The 27,028-nt window shown below is 38.2% G+C and overlaps 1 protein-coding gene and 1 non-coding gene across 7 annotated transcripts in view; one reads left to right on the top strand and one right to left on the bottom strand.

Annotated features, from left to right (window-relative positions):
* The window catches only part of LOC145981649 (sodium-coupled monocarboxylate transporter 2-like), an 83,919-nt gene extending 63,200 nt beyond the window's left edge, over positions 1–20,719 (top strand). For 3 of the 6 annotated variants that reach the window (XM_083115051.1, XM_083115046.1, XM_083115050.1), the window contains exons 9-15: positions 414–522; positions 2,723–2,832; positions 5,612–5,795; positions 10,937–11,023; positions 13,909–14,072; positions 15,259–15,478; positions 20,224–20,719. In XM_083115051.1, the coding sequence (XP_082971177.1) occupies positions 414–522; positions 2,723–2,832; positions 5,612–5,795; positions 10,937–11,023; positions 13,909–14,072; positions 15,259–15,478; positions 20,224–20,349 (1,000 nt within the window). In that variant the 3' untranslated portion in view covers positions 20,350–20,719. Of the gene's footprint in view, positions 1–413; positions 523–2,722; positions 2,833–5,611; positions 5,800–10,936; positions 11,024–13,908; positions 14,073–15,258; positions 15,479–16,284; positions 16,411–20,223 lie in introns of all 6 variants that reach the window. The other 3 variants (XM_083115048.1, XM_083115049.1, XM_083115047.1) reach the window with 3 other exon arrangements.
* Positions 20,720–26,181: 5,462 nt separating this feature from the next.
* TRNAT-GGU (transfer RNA threonine (anticodon GGU)) lies at positions 26,182–26,253 on the bottom strand. Its single transcript has one exon. It is a non-coding gene; the product is annotated as a tRNA-Thr (tRNA).
* Positions 26,254–27,028: the final 775 nt, after the last annotated feature.

Below are 27,028 nucleotides of genomic sequence, written 5' to 3'. Positions count from 1 at the left end.
TCCCCCCACCTGTTTTTAATGATTTCGCACCCTGCCTATAATTAAGATATTTCGAGGTTCAAAAACTGAGAACAAAACAGGCGTTTGCAACTCGAGAAGAGATTGTTTAGTCCCATTCCGTTATGATTCAGTGCTTTAATTTTAAATGCGTCACATTCGATCTACATACACTAAACTAAAACGATAATGAATGTAAGCTCATCATTTCTCGACAACTTTAACTAAAAATCGTTGAAACTTTCAGAAGTGACACAGACAAAAAAGAAATATTACATTTCAGACAAATAAGTATGCATGAACCTTTAAATACCATATATTTAAAAAGTAATCAATATAAAAAAGAAATGCCTTCCAAGTAATCGTGATGAAACTGGAACTATAGACTTAACTTGGCTGTATTTTTATCGTTACAGTGCCCTCTGGTGGAATTGCGTGGGACTAACTGTCCTGCTGATTCTCACTTGTTTCGCCGGCCTAGTTATATATGCCAAGTACTTTGATTGTGATCCCATCAGCACAGGGGTAAGTTCAACTCTCAATGTAAAAATAACTCCAATATGAATAAATAAGAAACAACTCGATACAAATACAGTAAAACCTCGTTAATCCGCACTAATGGGGGATAAGTTGACCGGTTTAACGCAAGTCCGGATTAACTGAAATAACCTTAAAGAACAGTAGAAAGTGCATTAAAACTTCGTTTATAGCAACAAAACACGTTTATTGCAACAAAACACGTTTATTATGGTGTATTTAAAGGGAATAGGCCTAAATACACTGTACAGTACAGTACACAGTCTGCGGAAAACAGAATTTCGTGGTTGACTGCCGTTTCTTTGGGAAGTTCTCTTGTTGACTTCTAGCCACATTTAAAACCTTGCATTCTGCTTTTTTTTTCCTTTTACCTGTCCGGATTAAGCGAACTCCGGCTTATCGAGGTCGGATTAACGAGGTTTTACTGTAATCTAATACCTTATGTGTGTTTTAACGCAATCAGCCTCTCGAAAGATTCATTTTTTACCCTACATATAAACTAAAAGAACAAATTTTCACGATTGCCACTGACACTTATATTTTATGTCAGGAAACTACATTTTTCTGCCAAGAGACTGTAAACCCAATCAGTGCAAGGACAACCCTTGATGCGTATCTTTGGGCAAATATTACAAAGTCCTTTAATACATAAATAGAAAGAGGCGTGTCCTCCCGTTTCGCCTTATTGCGTTTTCACCTCCCCAATACAATTTCACGTGATTTATGTGACACGAACTTTCTAAGGCGAAACGGGACATCCCATTTCGCCTTATCCTGTTTCGCCTTACACACAAAAAATTTCCCACCTGGGAATATTATCGACTTGAAAGGTAATTCATAATGGGAGCGCAGAGCTTGTGATGTTGCCTACCTTGGCTCCCATTGTCCTGTCGGTTAGGTTAATAATACATTAATAATAATGACCCTCCATGTCGATATTCCCTGGTGGGAAATTTGTTGTGTGTAAGGCGAAATGGGATGTCCCGTTTCGCCTTAGAAAGTTAGTGTCATATAAATCACGCGAAATTGTATTGGGGAGGTGAAAACGCAATAAGGCGAAACGGGCCGTTATCGAAAGAGGATATGCAAACGTGTGAATGCATGAATGTTTGAAAGAGCAAGAATGACGTCATGACTTCTGGCGTGATGATATTTTCACAGCATCTGTTGCTTTTAATATGTTGACCGACAGAAACAAATAATAAATAGCTGTGGGAACCTTGAAATCTTGCCACCGAAGGTTCCAGGTTGGAATCGTGAGGTGTTCCTTTGTAAAGCCTACTTTAGACGAAAGCATTTACCTTAGCATTTTTCTTAACATTTATACCTTGACCAAAAAGCTACCGTGTAAAATGAGAAATGTTATGACATTTCAGATGCCATGGCATATTTCATGGCATTTCTCAAGGATAGGCTCGGTCCGAATCATTTTTCGTGGCGTAACCAATCAGAAGCGACCTCTAGGTCACGAGTGCAGTTGCAATGGCGGCCGCGTGAGATGTAAACAACGCATCACTTCACACTTTTAAACGACGATAACTATTGAACCGAGAGGAATATCGCTTCGTATTAAATGGTTTTAGGTAGAGAAGAATGGCGCTGATTAAATACATACTTTACAACGTTTACTGTACACGTATGGAAGAATATTTTAGCTTTTTTCAATTGTAAGCACCGTGCACACAGCATTGACAGTGTAACTCGACTTGCCTTTCGTGCAGTATGTATTGTACATTGTAATTGAAACAGTTAACCGAAATGTTCCATAAAATGCTTTCGTGTAAAGTGCTATCTGTTATAAGATTTTTGGAAGCATTTACGTAGCATTTATGCTAGCAAAAATGTTAAAGGAAATGCTTTCGTCTAAACCCGGCTTAAGAGTTTTTCTTCGATGTCATCTAGTAACACGCACGTAATGTCCGAATTTAGAACTGCGCATGCGCAATCTACACGTATCTAAACTTTTCATCAAGTTGGAAGTATCTAGCTGCAAATCAACCCTGATGTAAGAAAACCGTAATGTAGGTCTAAGTGAACGCCAATTCGACAATAAATTTTTATCTGCAGGTAATTATTTTTTTAAATAAAAGTGCAATAATGAAGTTTGCCTATATTTCAGAGTCATTCCTTACTCTTGTGTAGTTTTAATGCACAGAATTTGCTCTAAAACTTTGTGCATCTCTTTCAGACCATACAAGCCTCTGATCAGCTGTTCCCGTTATTCGTCATGGACACTCTGGGAGGCTTTCCAGGAATTCCTGGAATGTTTGTAGCAGGGATATTTAGCGGAGCACTCAGGTGAATAATGACGCTAATGTACAGTCACCGGCACAAAACATGGGACACCTTGATCCTGAAATACTCTCTTCCTAGCAAGGTGTTATGTGTTATCTAACTCGACGGCGATAAGTGGATTTTAATAGCAAATTTCAATGACAACTTCTACCACGCCCATAGATTTAGGCAACACGCATAGCGTCTTGCAGAGAAACGAGCATTTCAGGATCTAGGTGTCCCATTTTTACTGCCGCTGACTGTACAAGGGAGAATAAAATGAAAACCTTATTTTATTTTTGATTTATAGCTATTAGGTTTGTGCATGTAGCAGGGTGCGAAATCCTGGGGGGACAGGGGTGGTTTCCCCCGACCAACAATCTTACCTTCAAAAATCCCCTCACCAAAAATTTCCGGGGGGAAGAGTGTTTGTTATAAAAACAAAAGGCGAGCAATTATTTTTTACTTCAAATATACTTTATTAAGGATATTATCGACTACACACACAAAGTAATATGTTTGTGAGTGTTGCATACTTTCTCTAAATTCAAGAGACCATTTACAGATCTTACACCAATAACAAATGTTATATCGATATAATATATTCATAATAAAGGTAAAATAACAATGCAAGACAAAAATAACTATGAAATCTGATTGATTTATACTAATAGAAAGCAAAAAATAAACAAAAACTTAAAACATAATAAAAATATTTCAACTAGCCTGTTTTGTCATTTATTGTCATCTTTAACCAGTCAGTAAAGGAATTAGTTTGTTACCTTTAAATATCTGATATATATAAAAGTATATTTATATACTTAATGTATTATATGTATAAATATTTATATATTTGTGTATGTGTGAGTAGATTAAGATCTTCCATCCCCCCACCAATCTTCAATGATTTCGCACCCTGGTATGTAGGGTTGCACAAGTTTGCTGAATTTTAGCATAGATCCATTGCTGATCTACGCATATTTTCAAGTCTGGGTTGGTCTCTGTGTACGCAGTGGCGCCAACTTTAAAAAAAAACACTGGATGGGCATAATTTACACAACACATGCCACTTGTCATAAGTCTTTGTCCTCTCTTACTTTCACACTAACGATATGACCACGGATAGTGTAAATAATGAACGTAGAACACTGAAAAGTATCAAATTGGAGATATAACAAAGTAAGTAATTAAGTTCTAAAAATTCTTTAAGTGTCTAATTTTGAAACCGTTTGATATGTTAAGCTAGGGGTCCATATTTCTAAAATATAATAACAATATGGTCACGGAGCAAATAATTGGGTGTACTCGAGCCCCACATAAAAGTTGGCACCACTCTTTGTACTTCAAGAAGAAGAATCCTTGGGATGCATGTGCAGTCAATTACTAGCAACTGCAAAGGTCTTTCCACGCATCTGCCTGTAAACTAAGGCCATTGTCGGACTTCCTCCTCTATTCGTAAACTTGCTGGTGTGAAACATAAATAGATAAATTAAATTTTCGTTTGCCGAAAGTTATAGGCTATACGTTTTAGGCAGGAGCGTATATTCTAGGCTAGCTAGGCTATCTACGAAGCCTGAAGTCTTAGAGAATAAAATTCAGGAGAAAAATCGACCAGAAATTGTAATAAAATTATTCATATCAGTGAGATGATGATGCTGATTTCTTATGAGTTGGCAACCTGATTTCGTATGAGTTGGCAACCTGATTTCTTATGAGTTGGCAACCTGATTTCCTATGGGTTGGCAACCTGATTTCCTATGAGTTGCCAACCTGATTTCCTATGAGTTGCCAACCTGATTTCCTATGAGTTGGCAACCTTATTTCCTATGAGTTGGCAACCTGATTTCCTATGAGTTTGCACCCTATTTCCTATGGGTTGGTGGGCATAAAGTGGACTTAAAACACCAACTCAAACCAAACCTATGGTTTGGCAACCTGATTTCCTATGAGTTGGCAACCTGATTTCTTATGAGTTGGCAATGATTTCTTAGGAGTTGGTAAATTTATTTCTATTCATAGCCTAAGACCACGTGACATAGTGAGATAGACCAGATCTTGGACTCCGTATACGCCCCTTGTTTTAGGCTTTAGAAACCATTGCTCTTCACTGGTGCAATTGTGTAGAAGAGGTGCTATCTTCACAATCACAACAATGGCGTTTTGAAGCTCACTTGATCAGTGTTGCCTTGAGGTCGTTTTGTAAATAATAGTTGATATCTCGTGTAAATTTGAGCTGTGTGCAGTCTGTCGTATATTTATTGTCGGACTTTTAAGGTTTTCATTTGACTCACCCTCGTATATATATATATATATATATATATATATATATATATATATATATATATATATATATATTATAGCTATAATTTAATAATAATCCAATTGTAAGTTAGGTTGGGCAAAAAATTATTAGTAACATCTTTTGATCAAAATCATTCCTCCTCAATGAAGGCCCTATTGAAAATTGAGGTCTAGGGTTAAAGCCTCGAAATTAAATGTCTGAAAATCATATAATAGGCTAGTTCATTAACTGCTAATGAATTAACTAACTACTAAACACTAATGGTGAGATCCGAACCACTGTGAAATGTGCCTCCTTGAGTGCGTGAATCTAGCCAGCGAGCCCATCGACAGTGTAGAGTGCGAGCAAGAGGATTAGCGATAGGAGTGCAGGTGGGATGACGTCATCGATTCGCTCGTTGATTGGAGGTTTCGAGAGTTATGACTCTCTCCCAAGCTGCATACGCATAACAGCCAGAGATGTTACGGAAATAATCTGACTCTATATTTGATGTGTTTCCAGCACAGTGTCCACTGGCCTGAACGCCTTGGCGGCGATCACACTGAAGGACTTTGTGTTCGGCTGCTGCAACAAGACTCTGACAGAAGACCGTGCCACGGTGTTAACTAAGCTGGTGGCAGTGAGCTACGGGGTTCTGAGTTTTGCCCTGGTGTTTGTGGTGGAACATCTGGGAGGCATTCTACAGGTAAGTGTGTGCCTTCAGTGGCACGGTTAAGGTCACACTCTCCTGTTTCCCACCCCACTTTAGACGAAAGCATTTTTCTTAACATTTATGCCATGACCAAAAAGCTACCGTGTAAAGTGAGAAATGTTATGACATTTCAAATGCCATGGCATATTTCATGGCATTTCTCAAGGATAGGCTCGGTCCGAATCATTTTTCGTAGCGTAACCAATCAGAAGCGAGCTCTAGGTCACGAGTGCAGTTGTAATGGCGGCCGCGTGAGATCTAAACAACGTATCACTTCACACTTTTAAAATACGATAACTATTCAACCGAGAGGAATATCGCTTCGTATTAAATGGTTTTAGGTACAACGCAATGGCGCTGTTTAAATACATACTTTATAACGTATACAGTACACGTATAGAATAATATTTTAGTTGATCCAATTGTGAACACCGTGCATTCACCATAGATGGTTCAACTCGACGTGCCTATATTGTAATCTCAACAGCTAACCGAAATGTTTCATGAAATTCTTCCGTGTAAAGTACTACCTGCTTTAAGATTTTTGGAAGCATTTACATAGCATTTATGCTAGCAAAAATGTTAAAGGAAATGCTTCCGTCTGAAGCGGGTGTAAGTTAAAACCGCTACTGCCTTCTCCTCTCTCCCCTTTGCGCAATGCCATTCAGTGTTGCCGGTCTATTATTTTCCACCAACTGTCTGGTAGAATTTTTATGTAACATAGCAGTCGGTGGGGAATTAGATAAATCTGTGACTATTGTTCCAAATGCTTTTATCCGCCTTTTTATACATTTCTTTGTACATAGCAAAATGCAACAACCAGAATTCATTTGTCAAAAGATATTGCCACGCAGAAATGTTTGTTTTATCAACTCGTGTGGATGAGTAATTGTTCTCGACCTATCTCAGTGCTTCACAGTTTAAAATATACTACTTTGCTGCTGGCAACACTGCAGCCAGGCCACTGTTTTCGGAGTAGAAGTAGAAAGAAAGGAAAGTTAAGGTTCACCTTGAGCGTTTAGGTTTGACGATGAGGATGAATGATGAGTTGATTAAATAGACGAAAATGAACATATGATGAAACGTCCATGGATGGGTGGATCCGAATAAGGAAGATTCGAATATTGGATCCGGGATTGAATTCTCCTGGTTATCAGATTCGAAAGCCCGTTCATAGCCCATGCCTTACCAAGGATTAAAACCCAGGACATCCGTTTGAATTCTACACTGACACTCCGACACAGAGCCTCCCCATAGTATTCTCTATCAAAAAAATAACAAAATATGCACAAAAATTTCGATTTTTCAAAATAATTTTTATTGCATCCTAAACCCATAACACCGTGGTGGCTCAGTCTGTCGGCCCCCGTGGCGGAGTGGTTAGCACATCGCGCTACGACGCCAGGGCTCCCGGGGTTCGAATCCCGGCTCGGACATGGATGTTTGTGATTGTCTGTCCTGAAAAGTCCTGAAATTGAAATATGAATGAAATGATATGAGTGAATGAAGTGTGATGGGGGAAGCTTCCGCATAGGGGCTTTCCTTTATATATATATATAAAAGTCTGTAACGCGTCTGACTACCATGCTAAAGGCCCCGGGTTCGATCCCCGGCCGGTTCAAATCCGGGAACTTTTCTAACGTTGGAAAACGTTGGCGTCCACCCAGCGTCGAATGACGTGTACCTGGGTGAAACCCTGGGGGGGTAAAGGCGGTCAGGGGCGTGATGCTGATCACATCACCCCCACTCACGATCGGATCAAGAAAGTGTGGGGCGTTACCCCACACACCCTTCACACACACACCAACTTCATGGAGTGGTGTTAAGCACAGGGGAGAATTTTTTTAAATATTTTTTTTAACTTTATTTTAAGCCCATAACACCACCAGATCGTCAGTGCTACATCTCCACTTAGAAGAATAACAGGCATGAAAGCTTCATTTGATAATTATTATACCGTGCGTTCGTTTCGACTCCTGGTCGAGATAGCGCGTGACTGCAGAACGGCGAGGCACGGCGCGGATGCCGGCAGTTTCGACCCGTGTCTCGCTTATTTCTACTCACATATATTTAGCATGCCTAATATTGTATTTATATTGTATAGCGAGTACTGTTGTGTTATAAGAGTTGTTCAAAGTGATGGCCAACTGCATTCACACATTCCCGGCATTTTTTATTAATTTTTGATCGACATATTTGTTCTGTTTGCAAGTTGTTTTCATGCCATTCTCTCTCTCTCTCTCTACTTGGGGGGGGGGGGCAAGAAGAGAGAGAGAGAGGAAGAGAGAAAGGTCTCTTTAGAGAGAGGGGGGTAGCCAAAGAAAGAAAAAAGGGGGCAAGTATCTTCTTCTTCTTTCAAGGGATGGATACTGGGTGGAAGGGTTGTGTTTTTCTTCTTTCTTCTTCTTCTTCCGTGCCAACACTTCTCTCTCTCTCTCTCTCTCTCTCTCTCTCTCTCTCTCTCTCTCTCTCTCTCTCTCTCTCTCTCTCTCTTACTAGGTGAAAGAAGGAGACCCCCCCGGGCCAGGGAGGTGCTAACCCCTCGGAAATAGAGTACTGAGTTGCAGTACACAACGGAAAACATATGCAAATTTTCAAAAGTTGTTGGTTGTCGGACAAGAGAGCCTTGTACATGGAAAAACTTATCTCGACTTCCACCGACACAAGAGGAGCAGAATTTCTTTGTCTCTTCAAACACAGTCGTTGAGAACTGCGCTGAAGGCAGGCAATGAGACGAGAGTCGGGAACCTCTCTCCTTTAAAGGGTTACATTTGCATGTAAAATACCCCTTCCTTCACCAAAATGTAGAAAAATGCATAATATGACTTTTAAAAGACAAAAAAATGACTTAAATGCTTTAACATTTTTTAAAAATGACCTTTACTCCAAAAAAGGTCAAACACTGAAAAAAATGCCCTAACAAAGACATCCCAATATATTCACTTACGTCTAAAACACGTTCCTATCTACATACTTATGCAATGTTTATGCCTTACCAAAAAAAATGCATTTGCATCAAAATCCTAGCCCTATTTATAACACAACAGTACTCGCTATGCAATATAAATACGATATTCTGCATGCTAAAGATATGTGCGTAGAAATAAACAGGTCATCACGGGTCGAAACTGCCGGCATCCGCGCCGTGTCTCGCCTTCTACAGTCACGCGCTATCTCGGCCAGGAGTCGATACGAACGCACTGTATTTGCACTATGTAGTATTTAATGGACACTAGTTTTGCTAAGTTTTTCTACAACTTTACAATATAAAAACCCTACATTTCCCTAACTAAATATAGCAAATTCGCCATTTATTGAAAATGGTATTCCCCTGTCAAGATATAGAGAGAGTTTTCAAACACATGGTAAATACGTAATAAATACGTACATTATTAATCGGGGAACATTTACATTCCCTAACGTAAAACAGCGAACATCACTTCTAATAGATGGAAGCACATAAAATGACATCTTATTTTTGTGGGGTTTAAATGAGTTGACATTAATAACCCTCAGAAATTACTGTGGATTAACATTAATCGTAATATCAAACTGAGAAACAGCATTCATTAATCGAATATCCAAAAATCCAATTGGTTTTAAATGCTAATATTAAAAGATGTTACGTTAATCTGTCCATTTTTGTCTTACATCACACTGATGGATCCATGATTTCTTTACGTTATGAGGAAATTAAATATTTTTGTGTGGGTGTTACATGGGGTCCTTTTGTTGTCATTTTCTTGTGAAATTATACTTGCTACTCGTAAGAAGGAACTTTCGAACACCCTATATACAAGGTGTTGCATAAGTAATAGCGTAAACTGACACAGGTGAAAGTACACGATAATAGAAGCAAAATAGTCATGGGTCTGCAAACGAGCCGTTTTCGAGTTAATCGCGAATATGTGATTACAAGCCGCCACTGACTTCATTGTTTGTAAACGTCGTCCTAGTTGGTAAAAATGCTAATAATGTGATAACACCATTAAACCTTGTTTCCATGATTATGAAAAAATATAAATATGCTGACCAAGGCAGTAATTTATTTTATTAAAAACATAAACTAAACGTAACGTTTCAACCTTCTAGCAAGGTCTTCATCAGACATGAGATATAAAGCTCAACCACATTCTATATGGAAGCATATATTTTTAGCCTTTTAGGTGAAAGTTCAGTTCACAAGTGAAAGCCACCTGCTAGAAAGTTCCAAAACAACTTTCTAATAGTCTGGAGGGAGTAATGTTTGTGTATATATAATGCCCTGTTTTTGGTATCTTGTTACTTTTGTACTTGATACAGAGTCTGATGAAGACCTTGCTAGAAGGTTGAAACGTTACGTTTAGTTTATGTTTTTAATAAAATAAATTACTGCCTTGGTCAGCATATTTATATTTTTTCCTAATAATGTGTGCGAATGTGTGGTTAGAAGCCGTCACTAATTGCATTTTGTAAACACCGACTGCTTTACTCCTTGCGCGGTCCGAGGTTTGCTCTTTGTTTACAAAACAGAACATTTCCGAGAGGTGGTATGACTTGTACCCGCACATCCACACATTATTAGCATTTTATCAACTAGGACGACGTTTACAAACAATGAAGTCAGTGGCGGCTTGTAATCACACATTTGTGATTATCTCGAAAACGGATCGTTTGCAGACGCATGTTTACTGAGACTATTTTGCTTCTATTATCGTCTACTTTCACCTGTGTCAGTTTGCGCTATTACTTTTGAGACACCCTGTATATATTTATTTTCCGAAATGATAAAAATATTCTGAACATCTTAGAAACACGAAAAAGAGGGCTGCTGTCCTCGCGTTGAAAGCAAATCAAAATTCGTATGGTGATCCGTAGCGCAATGGTCAGGTAATTCGCTACGATGTAAGAAGTACCAGGTTCGAATCCTGTTCAAGGCATTGATGTATCGGTGTTTGTCTAACAAACCCATTTTATCAATTCAGCATTCATTCTCATCGTGAAGGTAACACAAAAGGTTGGTTAAAAACATCATAGAAATTTATTATTCTAATTCATGTTGATACTACTAGTATACCATAGCTATGAAATTCAGTAAATATATCTTCAATACAAGAAAACCATTTTTAATTTCGATTGTAATTGTATTTTTCCAGGTAGCCTACAGCATACACGGGATGGTTGGTGGCCCAATATTGGCCCTATTCACATTAGGAATGTTTTTCCCTTGGGCAAACAGTATGGTAAGTTCACAATGCTAATTACAGAAGTTGACCAAAGTCTTTAAGTGAAATGCTCCGATTTTTATCTCAAGAAAATGTAGCAGAATAGTTGTATGTATGTGATAACTACGTGGGTTGAAACAGTGGCGGCGATTGGCTTCCAAAACCGGGGCTCTTTTAACGTTAAGAAAATTACAGAACAAGAACGTTGGGATTCTATTTTAGTCACTTCCCCTACACTAGTTGTTTTGTGTGAGTGTGTGTGATGTGAACACACTGGAGGTACTGGTAAGGTACTGTGTCGTGTATGCATAATTTATTTTTTCTTGTTTTTTCTTTTCTCTCAATTATGGGTCGAACTTGGCTGTAGTGTACGAAAGTATTCATATGTGTATATTCTTCTTAATATCTAGGATTTTATTATTACACTGTGCCAAACGTTCACTTTCGTGTGCAGGTCTCATGTAATCGTCTCAAGCGCGGAACACGGACTCATTTGAACGCTTACAGACTGATATGAAACAAGGTAGAGTGACACGGCATATGGAATGTTACTTCCTAAAGAATCTCACTTCGCAAACGCCAGTAGCAGAAAGCAAGTACCGATACACTGCCGCGCTATTTCGGAACTTCGGTTTCTTTTTGGACCGACCTCGTATATACAGCGTAAGTCAAAATGATGTTCCCGATTTCAGTGTCTATTTATTTCATTGTAATGATACGTAAAGGACTGAGATTACACACACAGATTGAAAAACTCAAAAAGTTTTTCCTGGCATATTATAAACGTTCTATGTGTGATCCACCTGTTACGCGACACACATCTAGTCTATAATCAAGTTCCTGCCACACTCTTCTTTCAGCTATGGCTGCAGTGATACGCTCACGCAATTCCACCAATGTTGTAGCAAGTGTTGGCACAAAAACTCGATCCTTGATGAAACCCCATATGAAAAAAATCGCATGGGGTGAGATCTGGGGATCGTGGTGACCATTTGATTTGACGTGGACCCTGACATGCTAGGAAGAGTGTGGTAGGAACTTGATTATAGACTATACCCTGTTCCAGCTAACTGTAGAGCAGAGCCTCGCATATCGGCAGAGGAGGAGGAGAAAAATCGAGTGGTGAAAGCGCAGTGTTGCCAACCGTACGGTCCAGACCTTAGTCCGTACGCTAAATGTACGGCTTGTCAAAATTTGCTCTTGCAGTTTTATCCCTAATATTTCCATAAGAAATTCTTAAACCAATCGTACGGACCTGGAGACAAATATACGGTCCGTTTGGCATGTGCGTTCGGTATTATCCTTCTCAAAAGTTTGCAACGCTGCATATTGAAGGGGGGAAATTGGGAGGAAATGGGGAAAACTCCCGTCGGCCATTACACAATGCCGTTCCCCTCACTGTTCATTGGTGGAGCCGTCTCGCGTCACTACTTGCGCAGAGACTTGTTCTCGTTCGCCTGGTCTACAGTTAGCTGGATAATAGATGTGTGTCATGTAACACGTGGATCGCACATAGAACATTTATAATAGGCCAGAAAAAAAACTTTCTGAGTTTTTCAATCTGTGTGTGTAATCTCAGTCATTTACGTATCATTAAAATGAAATAAATAGACACTGAAATCGGGAACATCATTTTGACTTACGCTGTATATATTAACAAGTGCTACACTCACAAGCAGAGAAGCGGAAGACAAGTTTTACGTCCACTTGATGCTCAGTTAGGACAACCGGGACTGTACGAACGATATGAAGTTCGATCCGAACCAATGTCCAATGTGCCTCCAGCAGGAATCGAAGCCGGTACCCCTTGATTATAAGGCCATAGCAAAAGTTGGGGAAATCGATAAAAAATTAAGGAGAAGAATGCATGGAAAGAATATACAGAAACGCGGAAGAAAAAAGACATGAGAAAAGAGAATGAGAGAAAATGTTCACAACTAAAACGGAACACCTGGAATATTTTATTCATCCTTGAACCCACCCAAATTTAATTTGAGGCTGCCACCCTGCATAAATACCCTGGTTTTTGGTAAAGTGGATTCCAGCGTCCTGATTCCATTTCCACAGCCGTCCAGTTGAATCAAGTTGGATAACTGAAAAAAAAATACTTCCATATTAAATATCAGTAGTTTTCTTTATCAAGATATCTCCCCACCAGAAAAGGATATTTGTGACAGGTTTACTCCCTCCAACCATAGGCGGAGTTGTGGAGAGGCAGGGGGTGGCCTAGCCCCCCAACTTAAAAAATACTAAAAAATAACACATGATTAAGTTCAATTACTACATTTTTGTTATGAAGCCATACCGCAAATCTTGACGTTTGGCATGATGGCATGTGCGGTAATTGCGCCGCAATAGCGGGTTAGACGATTTGATTGATGTGTACAGTTTGAAGAAAGAAAAACGTAACATGACTTTGTGTTGAGTCTGCAGTTACTGCTGAGGCATAAAAATAACTTTTCAATTTAATTTTTTTTAAATTTCTAAAGCTTACTATTGTACCATAACTTTTTTAAAGTAATACGAGCATTGTATCAATAAAAATTTAATGAATGCAAAATGCATTTGCTTCTTTTAAAACTGACAACCAATATAATAAATAATATTTGTTTACTTAAACGAGGAAATTTAACATGTTCAAATCTAAAAAGCGTAGAACTCAGTGTTTTTAAATTGTTGTTTTTTTAATTTCCGGGGGAAGGTCTCCGGACCCCTTATAAGCTAGGGGATATTCAACAACCCTCAGGTACATCATATGCTTCTCCCAGAGTCTGCCCCCCCCCCTCCCCCAAAGCAAAAGCTCAAACTCCGCTCATGCCTCCAACATCGCCAAAAACATATTGCTGGATTACTAAGTTTGTTATTTCTGTATTACGTAATTAACTCCTACAATTTCACCGCAGGGTGCAATTAGCGGAACGGTCGTTGGATTGGCGTTCGTCTTCTGGATTGGGCTTGGCACCCAGGCAGCAGTGGCCACGGGGCAGATCCGGGTTCCTAGAATGCCTACGTCGGTCGAAGGATGCTCTTGCAATTTCACAATGAGACCAACACCTGCTCCTCCAAGGTAACTATACCAGGATTTTTTTAAATGTTTCTCAAGGGAATTTAAAATAACTAGAACCACACATGCAAATTCAGATAAATTGAAGACACTTTGAGAAAATTAATTTATATTTATAATAGATGAATATCAAACCAATAAAATCATAATTGTTACATAAACAAGCTCTATATTTCTTGAACTACTAATATTTCCATTATACCCAGTCAGGCACGTCTAGAAATAAATGTCGGGGGATCCGAACCAAGCGACTCAACAATAATAATGTTTAAATTAAAATAATTATATTATAAATTTATTAAATTATAATCATTAAAATATGTAAATGAATTAATATTGTATTATTATTACATGAGTAGGTAAAAAACGATGTAAGAATAGAGGTATAACAGCACGTATTCATCAGAGGCGTCTCGTGAACGCAAGCGGTGCATGCTGCGCAGAAGTATTTATTTTACACGAGAGCGCTGAACTAAGCTTATATTACATTTCTTGGATCTGAAGTGACGCATGCATCAATTGTGGGAAAAGAATTATTACTTTCTTTCACTTCAGATCCAAGAAATGTAATATAAGCTTAGTTCAGCGCTCTCGTGTAAAATAAATACTTCTCCTATATGAAGGAATTGGAATGTAGAAATGCTCATGAATGTCGTCGCAGAGCAAGCTGTCCTTTTCCCACAATTGAAGCATGCGCAGTCACGAGACGCCTCTGGTATTCATTATGTAATTAGGTGTAGTTAAGATCACAAACATTTTCACAAAACCAACTATCATGTCAAATAGATAAAGAACTGAATATTTAGTAGATCCAGTTGACGGAAAATAAAGTTCCTAATTAAAGTTTTACGCATATTAACAATAAAGTGGTAGTGCATAAACCTTATTTGACACTGTCCTTCAAGGCCACATGATCCCAATCTAATCCTCGTCTTTCTGCGTAAATAACCATCGTCTATACAACAAATGCTCAACAAGTATATTTTCAATATTTAATTTTAGAACTTGGTAAGTTTGTCCTGCCCCCCCCCCCCAAATATCACTCTGTTATTATGCTATAATGTATTTATATTTAATTTCAAGGGTCCAATTGTATGAAGTTAAGAAGTAAGGTATTTACGAGCAAACTGGTTGCAGTTTCACGAGAGGACCACTGGTTTTAAGCCTTTTAATTTGCTTTCTTTCACAGCGGAGACCCCTTCTCTCTGTACACCGTCTCCTACATGTGGTACAGCGCTATTGGGTTCGGAGTTACCATCCTAATCGCTCTGCTAATCAGCTTCCTAACAAAGCCCCAGAATCCTCGTGACTTGGACACGGCTCTCTTGTCTCCAGTAGCAAAGTGGTTCTACAGGCACCTTCCAAAGTCGTTTCGGCAGCGAATCTTGTGCGACTTCAAGCAGGAAACAGTAAGTAATTTCGTTATGAGCTCAACATATTAAACTTTAATGACCGAGCACCACAAGGACGATCTTTCCCTACCACGGAACAGAGGTTCCCTTGCCGTACAGTGGGATCCATGAGTATTACCGTGCAATTTGTCCATCACCATGTTTGTGCACTTTATTTGACCCAATAAGAGCTTCAAGAATTAAATGAAAACAAAAAAACAAGCTGTTAACAACTTCTGCACCACCGTGCATAAAAATATATCGCTTACAAGAACATAGGATGTAAGAGAAAAATTAATGAAAGTAGTCATGCACAATTTGCACTGTCATACTCATGGATCCCACTGTACAAAAACTTACGTACCTGTTCGGGGAGGCTTACACATTGAATTCAAGATAGCATATTGTTATTGAATCACTGCTTCCTTTGTTGTCTATAAAGGTACAATTATATAATAATTACCATCATTAATAAAAGACAACCAATTATTGTATGAGTGTCAATCACATTTTTTTACTATATTCATTTTGTGTCCATGTCGTTTTGTTGTTATACTTCAGTTATACGGTAATTATAATAATTACAAAAAATACCGCCATTGCCTTGGTTGCCATGGATACATTGTGAAATAGGAGGAACTGCCTTGCATATTCCCTCCTCACACACACGTCAATTTGATCCAGTATTAACAAAGAGTATGCTGGCATCAGAGCGAGCCATCGGAGTAAAGAAGAGCAACTCGTATCAATTTTCTGTTTGAAATTTTGCAATTAATGTAATGTTTCTTTATTTTGCAGTTATAATTTAAATTTTGTTATTGCAGGATGTACACGGAGATTCCCCTACAGAACACAAAGAACACTCTAATGGTATTATGCTTAAGTCCATTTCCACGATACCAGACCAAATACCTGAGAAGGGCCTTCACTGATAAATATTCATTCAGTGAGTACGTTCCGAGGGCAATGCTTGTCCTGGAGCTTAACTTGTGCTTAATGTGCTTCATAATTAAACCTTTAAAATGATTAAACCATTCATATCCTCGAGCTCACTAACAAATGTTTATTGGGCAAAACTAACCCATGATATTTTTCTTATATTTATGATGGAGTTCAGTGTGAACAATTCGAAATGAACTCTTTGTCGATCAGTTCAGTGAATCGAATGCAAAATTCCGATTTACATACGCGTTTTTCAGATTCCTTTTTTGTATTTTTAAGGTTTTCAAATTGCTTCTCTGCTTCTTTAGGCTAATCGCGGCGATTGATGAGTGAATGATCATTAGATGATACTGATGAAGAGACACGAAACAACATCTATAGCCAAGCCAGGACTCGGTGGCGAGATTGTCAGTGGACTACTCAACATGCTAAACTACCGATGTGGCTTCTACCCGTTACAAAAGCAACTGGTAGATACATATATTTTAACCTGTCAATAGAAAACATTTCAGTGTTAATCGCGACGATGTGGAAGGATGGTGATACAATGAAGTTAAGGGATGGACGGTACAACAAAATCCCTGTGGAGAATTTTCCTGGATAAAGGGCCAGGCGGCAGAGTCTCGTTAGTCTGCAATACGTAGTCCAGGGTGTACTGCGTAGAAGAGGGGTTGATATTTGGGTGTCTTTAAAAAGGAGTCACCTCTTGTACACCTCTCCGATTGTCGTCTGAACCCAATCGAACTAATGTCAGCCGAAATTACATTTTAGACATCAAATAGAAATCGGAATACGCCCGACCACAGTATTTTTTTCCCCACGCGCAAGATGGGTGACTTCAATTGTGAACCCTTCATTTTCCGGTCTGATACTTGTCTGTGTTGAAACAGATGTGATTTCTTTCAAGTAACATTCTTTGTTCTAATCCAACAACAATGTAAATTAATTTATCAAAGAAAAACAACCGGATGTTGAATATATTAACAAATCACTATACTAACAGTAAAACTACTACAATTATATAATTATTGTAACATGCATTTGACACTAATGCTGTTTGCTTTGCAATTTATTAAAGCTTAATCTTGTAATATAATTGTGAACAGCAATGTATATATTAGTGGTGTTCACCGTCCAGTAATCCGTCTTTTGTGTTGTGCTATGTCATTATTGTAATTTACATGTGTACATAGTATATTTGTGTGTGTGTGTTTCGTGTATGCCGAGTGTGAATGTTTTCATATTTTTTAATGGTCATAATTAGGGCCCGGGACTTCATGTTATAACATATTTTTCAATTGGCTTCGGATCTAATATTGGGGTGAGATCTTTACATATCTGATGAAAATCAGACGAAATAGACAAACTTGACACAGCATATTTTGACATATTTCACCAATTTCGCATTTTTACAACATATTTCTTCAATTTTGTTGTAATAAGACATATTTCTGTATAATTTCGTAATTCTCTCGCACATAATCGGTTATTTCATATTTTTTTCTTCGTAGCTTTAGCACAACGCATAGTTTATATTGTCGATGGCAGGATATGGAAATTACGGAAGAAGAAAGGTGCCGTCTTTTCTTAGTACAGAACAATAATACCCCACTTTTTTTATCCCGCTGACAATTGATAGCCATCCAAACATTATTGAGGAAAAACGTTCTCTCTCATTGTTGCACAGGAAGTAAAGAAGTTTCGTTCTCATTTCTTTGCCGTTTTAGCTTTTCACAAATATCAGTCAAAAGTAAAAATAACATTCGGTATATTACAGTCCCTACTCTACTCTATCGGGTATGGGAGAAATTCGAGAGTACTGTTGTGCATATTTTTGACTTTACTGGAAATATTTCTGCATTTTTCTGACATATTTTCTAATTTATATGACATAATTACATACATATTTTACAGTTTTGTAGGACGTAAAGTCCCGGGCCCTAGTCATAATAACTATAGGTATATAAATGAGGCTATCTATGGGTAATAATGTAATATTTCTTCGTAATTGTACGCGTTAGGTTTCGTAGGTTAGAAATGTAATCCACTACGTAGCTAGAATGTTTTGACTAACAAAATTTCATCTTTACATGCTAGTCTTCAGTTTTAAGAAAAACAACAACCTTCCATAAATTTTAAGTCCATCTTATTATTTTCAAACGTTTCAAAGTAAAAAAAAATGTATTGTAGCATTCTAGGTTAATAACTACAATATGTGCGTGTTGCGTTTGCGAACTTTATAGGTTATAAATTCGGCTTCATTAAAAAATGTTTGGAAACTGCCATGTTTCAAATATCAACGCTAAACTTTCACCTGACTGACATCGTCAGTAATGAACAATAATATACATAAACAATAACGTTTTACATAAATACCGATTCAAATGCTTAAAAGCGATATTTTTAATTTTAAAAAAAATATGTTCAATCTGATTACAGATACAGTACCAGTAGATAACATTCATTTGGTGCCAATGAGGGCATCATAAGATAATGGAAGTAATTAGGAATAAATTAATAATAAATCACGTAAATTCTCTACAAAAACATAAGCGTAATTATTCAGCGAAAATGGCACTGTTTTGTTTCTCAAAGAAGTACAAAATGCAAGTGAAAAACTGTTGCACTGCCTGTGGCGTACTTAATTTTCATTCAACCGTAATATTATCTTTTGGGGGGACAGTCATATTTAATATACCACAATTATATACAAAACTGCATATTTCGGCTAAAAGATCATTTATTCATCTGGTTTTTAATGTTTGCTGGGCACCGTGATCGAGTCGTATAATAATGAATTAATTGTGGAGCGCGATATACTGTACAGTGGGATCCATTAGTATTACCGTGCAAATTGTCCATGACTATTTTCATTAATCTTTCTCTTACATCCTAGTGTTTTTAAGCGATGGACTTTTATGTATACTGGTGCATAATTTGTCGACAGCTTGTTTTGAGTTTTCTTTTAATTCTTGAAGCTCTTATTGGGTCAAATAAAGTGCACGAACATGATGATGGACAATTTGCACGGTAATACTCATGGATCCCACTGTACCATCAGAATAAAGCAGGGTGCGAAATCATCATCCTCACTGTGGGAGAGGAGGGGGAATGATGATCTTCAATTTCACACAAATGTATAAATATATATAGCCTACATATTAATATTATAATATAAATATTAGGTTATTACATACAAAAATATAGGAATTCATTTGTTATTTTTACATATCAAATATTTATAAAGTGGAAAACTAATTTCTTTACTAACTGCTTAGAAATGTCAATAAATTGAAAATTAGTTTAAATAATTTCAAGTTTTATTAAATTTCTTGCATTCTATTATTAAAAATCAGTTACATTTCATAGTTATATTGGTTTTTAATTCCTGTTTTAATGTTCAAGTATTGTTATTGGTTTAGATCGCTTAATGGAGAGAAAAATTAAACACCCACAAACACACTAATTTGTGTGTGTTATCGATATTGTCCTTAGTAAAGTATATTTGAAGTCAAAAGTAATTACTTATCTTTGTTGTTGCAACAAAAACTCTTCCTCCCCCGGAAACTTTTATTGAAGGAATTGTTTGGACAAGATTGTTGGTGAGGGATGGAAATCCTCCTGCCCCCCCCCCCCCCAAGATTTCGCACCCTGCGATGAAGTACTTGAAATAGATTATCGTTTTTTAATCAAAGACCCGCGAGTTCGATTTCTAGTGGGAATTCAAGTTTTGGATCTTCATTAAAATGTTATTTCCAGTGTAGCTGGCAACTTGTTAGGGTCAGTTCGATAACATAATGTAATAGAATCCCTTTTTTCAGGAAGGGTTGGAGTTCGAGAGAAGAAGAATGCTGTTTAGTCAAGAAGCGGTTGTAGGAGCAAAGCAGAGAAAGACGACAACAGAGAAGCAAATAATTCTGAATGCGCTTCTTGTACCAGACAAGTGAACATCAAGACAGCATTTAGAGATCTGAATGCGGATGGATGTGCCTAATCTGAGGCTCAAGGGCAGTTTGTACAGTGACGAGCAAAAGTAGCCTTAAATAGTCATGAAAATGGGCCAGTCCAAGATGGAATGCAATATTAATTCAAATTTTGCCTTTGTAATTTCCGTCCTGCAATTCCACATGACATGAACCGGAGTGATTTTTGTTTTCTTCACACCAGCAAACATCCAACAAAGAATGTGTATTGTACATGTTGTTAAAATTTATAACAAGGTAACTAATGCTTCATTTCAAATCTTTACAAGTGCTGAACCGTCCTTTTCTGTGCAAAGCAAACGATAACAACTGTTCAATAAAAAAATCATTTCGGTATTATTTTGTTACATTTAATTTTGAGCCCATTCTTTGACATCGCCCAGAAGCTAAATAGGTTTGGAGGCAACGATTCCGAATGTTCAATGATTTGTCGCAAGTTCTGTAGGAGAACTAGTAAGTGCTTTAGAATACTGGAATCAATTGTGGAAGTAAGTTCGAAGCTTTATAGTACGATTGAATGCTACGCTAAGTATTATTCACCAGATAAATTATGATTTGAAATGTAGCTTACATGAGCTGGCGTTCTCGATTTCCGGTCGACTCGGATACGAGTTTTCGCAGATTTTCATGCGAGGCTCGAAGGGGGTTTGTACTCGAGACAAGATATTACGTGATCAGGTGTTTAATGCATTTAGTAACGTTATTTTAATACTAAGAGTCCTAAGCGTGACCCGCCTAGCAACAGAAGAATTTAGCGACGAAATACCCCTTCGCACAACATGCACATGAAGTACGTACAGTGGGATCCATTAGAACTGCCGTGCAAATTGTCCATCACCATGTTCGTACACTTTATTTGACCCAATAAGAGGTTCAAGAATTAAAAGAAAACTCAAAGCAAGCTGTTGACAACTTCTGCACCAGCATATATAAAAATCCATCGCTTAAAAACACACAGGATATGAGAAAAATTACTGAAAATAGACATGGACAATTTGCACGGCAATACTCATGGATCCCACTGTACATGGCAGCAGCAGTCCGTATCCAAGACAGCAGTAAACAAATGGCGGATCAAATGGGAGGGAAAAATCGTTCTCCAGAAAGCACGCACCAAGTAATCATTAAGACTGAAGTATGTGACTCTTTAGTCTGACGCGCGGGTCTGACGAAAGTAAGCCCAGTGTCTCCGAGGCTTTTGAGCGCGAAATTTAGATGTGTATACTTATTGGAGAAAAATCGTAATAACTCTGGCACTATGGGACCACTCTACTTCTGATAACTTTTGTTTTTCAGCTAAAACATCAGCGCATGCAACCGTGTACAATTAGGAACCACCAACCGCAGGGGGGTTACGGGCGGGGGTGCAACCCCCGAATGTCAATGAAAAAACATAAAACTGTGGATTGCCCCTCTTTCTTCGCTATTTTGGGAAGATCACACGAACTTTTGCCTTTTTTTCAACGAATGGATCTTTCGCAACAGAATGGAACTTGTTTGTGGGTGCAATACAATTTGAATAATGAGCCAAAATATAAAACTCTGGGTTTTTTACTAAAAATAGCCAATTTGCATATTACTCATAAAGTTGTTATAACTCGCACACTATGGGACCAATCAACTTCGGATAACTTTGGATGACATGATGGTGAAACTTGTTCGGAAAACGACTGTCATTGTTTCCACCCCAATATAAAAATATAAGTGTGGCAAACCCTCGATAATTTTACCTAAAGCTGCATGGGTCAAAAATAAACCAAATTACGACAAGACACTTATTTTTTTTTGGTTTAAATTTAAACCAAATTTCAACTAAAGGTTTTAACCGGCGGAATTAGATTTCGAGCCATGTAAAAAATGTCTGAGCACTTTGAAAAATTTGGAATACAACCAGGGGCGGCGAGAGGGGCGCTTGCACACCCCTTAATTTTCTTTCGCACCCCCTTCAGCACCCCCTACGTTCAACTGAAAACACTAACCCTTAGTGTCATATTTGGTCATGTCATGTTGAGCGCCGAATGTTAGGTCCTGAAGTAAGACCGTTATTATTGTATGCAACAGGCAAGTACTGGATGAGATACCGATACGATATATACATACTTTCTTGTACTGGCGGAAGCCTCTCTAAAAATCATGGTCGTTTTTTTTTTCTTTCGTCAGCATTGTTGTTATGAATTTTTCTTTTTTTGTGTCTTCAAGTAGTCTGTTCGTGGTTTTAGATAATTGCCTATAGCTTAATGTGAGTTATGTTTGTTTTTTTTCATTCTTGATAAACGACTTTATTTTCCACTTACTTCTTCTTCCTCACACTGGATCAAAAATTGCAGCTGCTTTCAAGATATTACCAAGTCGTGCTCCGGAAATTATTTAATGCAAGTTGTAAGGTGAAGAGTAGTTTTCTTGTTAATATGTTCTATGTATTTATTCCTCGTAACATGTCTGGTAAACGACCAATTTCAGGATTTTTCAAAAACTGTTAGGAAGAGGCCCAATGTTCACGAATAAATTTTACAGTTCGTTGTTGGGGTCTGGGATAGTCCGGCAGAAGGGATTTTAACGAAGACGAACTTGCTGTGCTCTTCGCGTTTTGTCCTGAAGTGGCAGACGGAAGGTACAGTGGGATCCATGAGTATTACCGTGCAAATTGTCCATGACTATTTTCTTTAAAATTTATCTTACATCCTATATGTTTTTAAGCGATGGATTTTTATGTATGCTGGTGCAGAAGTTGTCAACAGCTTGTTTTGAGTTTTCTTTTAATTCTTGAAGCTCTTATTAGGTCAAATAAAGTGCGTGAACATGGTGATGGACAATTTGCAGGATAATACTCATGAATCCCACTGTACCTACATATTATGTACTTACTATCAAGGACGTATTTAGGGGGGGGGGTCCAGGGGACCAAGTACTAAAATTAAGTAATGGAAATATTAGCATTTGTTGCATAATCGATGGTTATTAATTTCCTCTGAACGTTTTAGAAGGCAAGGATTATATTGGGATAATACGGTTTTGATTACAAAGAAGATTTATGTACACTACTATTCAAAATAATATGCATAAAATATTAATCAGAAACTTACTTTTCTCCAACTACATGTAACATGACTTTTGTTATTCGATAAATATTCAATTATTCATCTATTTGACATTAATTTCATTGCCAGGGCACTTGTTTTTATGTAAGTTATTCCGATCTTAACTACAGGTAAGCTACGTAATGAGTATCCGCTGTTATATCTCTATTCTTACACAGTGTTTACCTATTCATGTAATAATATAATATTAATTTAGGTATTGTAATTAGTATTAATATGATTTAATATAATTATTTTAATTTAAACATTATTATTATTATTATTATTATTACTATTATTCCTGAGACACTTGGTTCGAACCTCCCCCCGAAACATATTTCTAGATATGTGCCTGCTTACTATGTACCATAGACGTGCGCAGACACTCTGATTAGGGAAGGGGGGGGTCTTGATGAAAGTTCAGTTCGGAAGGAAACCTCATTTCATCTCACTATTTTATTGTACCGATGGGTATGAAACAGGAACGTGTGTGTGTGACCCACGAAGCGAGATAGTACTTCAATTTCATAGGAAATAATGAACTCCAACCCCCTTAGTTCCTTTGGACTTTATCAGATTGAAAATGCTTCACTTTCTTTAAGAGCAAAATATCGTTTAATAACGACGATAAGATTTCTCTACACTAAATTTCTAGGAGAAAGCATAATAATATAGGGGCTGTAAGGGGGACAAGGACGGCCACACCATTCCTTTTGGTGTTTTAAGTCCACTTTATGCACAGTAAGGCTAATCGGGACTGGACCTACAGTTTGAAGTGGAATCCGAACCACTATGTGCCTCCACCGGGTATCGAATCCGGGACCCATTGATTACAAGACGACTTTAGAAAACGAATGTCAACGTAAGAGTACATATTTCTCACGTGTAATTTGATTTCAGTCACAATAATTTACATTAATTATTATAATGGGAATGCAGGAACACAATCATTACAAATTCAAGTGGTGTTTTACGTATTATGGAGGGAGCATCACTATTATCGGGGTAATATGCCTCGTTTACCTCTCTGAGAAAAAACCTTGCTTGCCCCTCTGTGGAAAAATCTGCGGATGTCCATGGTTAGGCGGGGATTGCCCCTTTTTCCTTCGTGCGCACGTCCATTCCATGTATTATGTATTTTGTACCTCCATTGGTTACATTAAAAAGGTTCAAAAATTGTATTTTAAAATGCAAGGGTAATTTAATTTTGTACTTCACTACATAGTTCAATAAGACTGCAACCTGTATCTGAATGTTTACACTGTACGACCACTTCCTTGGAGTATATCATCATGGACAGGCTCCCCCCTCCGTTTTGACACCTTGCTCCCCCAGTTTTCAAAGGTTGAATGCGTGGCTAATGTTTGTTTTTTTATTTTAAGCATCGTACCCCCTAAATTTCTTTCCGCACTCCCTCAGCATCCCTAGATGATTTATCCTGGCGCCACCGCTGAATACAACAATCGGAACTTAAGCCGGTTTGTGAAATAAATTATATTAAAGTATTTTCCAGTTTTCTTTACGCCACTTTGTATTTCGAAGATGGAAGGGAGGAGCGTTCCCCTCCCAAAAGGAAAGACTACATGTCAGTGGCGGTCCCTCCATGGAACAGAGGGAACAGGCTGTTCCCTTCTACTTATCGCCCTTTTTAGCTATTTAAATTATCTATAATAACATAATAAGAACACTTCTTTCTTCCGAAATCAACACGCCGGAGAAAAACTTTCACCGTGACTGGACGTTTCACGTTTGTTTATTTCACCTACCCTCGTCGTCCCACCCTCTGCTGTCTGACGCCGAGTATTTCCGACCACGCGCGAAGGTAAACCATCCTTATGGTGCCACCTCCCACCACGGAAGCTGAACACTCTGCGAATTCGTTTTCCTTCGAGTTTTTGCTATGTGCTAAAGTTTAATTGCATCGTAGTGATAGTTTTGAGTGTAGCAAGTCTATAGTTTCCTAATCTCATTGCAAAATTGCGTCTGCCAGTCATAACGAACTGGAAAAATCTTCTACAGTCTAAGCGTCTGCTACGTGCCTTGGCTAAACGCTGCGAAATAGCTTCCGAGGAAGCAGCTCGCGTCTACCTGTTCCACCAGCCCCAAGACGCACGCAGCGGCAGGACAAGAAAGCGAATGTTGCGAGCGTAGGGTTGCGAATGTTGTATGATCGACCGGCTGAAAACGAAAGCTTTTAGTTCATTGAACTTTACAGAAAAGACAGCAATCCTAACCGAATTAAAAACTAAAATGAAATCGTACACAAGGCATTTTCAAACAAGTTACTACAACTCTGTAAAATGATTAACTGGATACTCTTCCAGTGACAAATTATTGTTGTCCTTGTTTGTTCCCGAGAAGGGAGTTTGGAACAGTTCGGGTTTTGTCACAATTTCTACAAATCTAGCGGACATCATGAAAAACTCATTGCCATTATTGCATTGAGGACGTTTGAATTACAAGAATGCTCAACTCTACCAAAAAAAAATGTCAACTTAATCTAAAAATAGAGAGATGAAACAGGTTTCGACAAAACATTTTTTTTTCTGATCACTCATAACTTGCTTCTAATAATTTTTTCTTTGTTGCGCATCAACAATTTTGTTTTTATTGTTTTCATTACATTAACATTGGTATTGTCATAATTTTTACGTGCTTCCTGTATGTCACTTTGACAATTTGTAACATATGTATCGTATAAATTTTCAGCGAAAAATGCAGGCTCGACCAGGACTCGAACCCGGGTCTCTGGCATACCGTGCCATTGCTCTAACCACTGAGCTACCGAGCCGGCTTGGTCTCGCCTGATTTTTCGCAATCACTATTTTACCTGCGTGGAATCGTATCTGCCAGTGCTACCGCAACGGGATCTGTTGCCTTTGAAACACAGTAGACTTGAAATTTGCCTGACATGTTGACAGCGATGTTCGATGTTGACAGCTATAGCGAAAAATCAGGCGAGACCAGGCTGGCTCGGTAGCTCAGTGGTTGTCGACCTCCGTGACTGAGTTGTTACACAGCGCGCTACAACGCCAGGGGTTCCGGGATTGAGTCCTGGGTAAGGCATGGTTATTTGTGTTTGTCTGTCCTGAGGAAATAGTCCAATTGATATGAGTGAAAGTCGTGTGAATGAGGGGGAATACTTCCGCATAAGGGTACTCCTTTAAAAAAAAATAATATTAGAAAGTGGGTAGAGCAATGACACGGTATGCCAGAGACCCGGGTTCGAGTCCTGGTCGAGCCTGCATTTTTCGTTGAAAATTTCTACGTAGTACATCTCCTTCCTGTGTGTGCCTAATCTTCATATGTATCGTATGTTTATTTGGTTCATTTCAACAAAGTTTGAATTTTACTTGGTCTACTGTATTATATTACAACAGGTATGGGAGGGGAGGAGACAAGTGCAGGTCACCTGTTCCCCTGCCTGATTGAGCACTGCACGCCACTGCTACATGTTAAGTAATGATATAGTTATATCCCAACAAACAAAATATTGACCCCCTTCGGTTTCTCCTTTTCCAGACAACCAAAGCATAACACGTTTCTTGGTACAAAGAAGCTAATCG

This window comes from Lepisma saccharinum, chromosome 29, assembly GCF_977018435.1.
Source record: "Lepisma saccharinum chromosome 29, izLepSacc3.1, whole genome shotgun sequence".
NCBI lineage: Eukaryota > Metazoa > Arthropoda > Insecta > Zygentoma > Lepismatidae > Lepisma > Lepisma saccharinum.
Note: the sequence above shows the minus strand (reverse complement) of the source record. Positions and strands in the feature narration are given on the sequence as shown.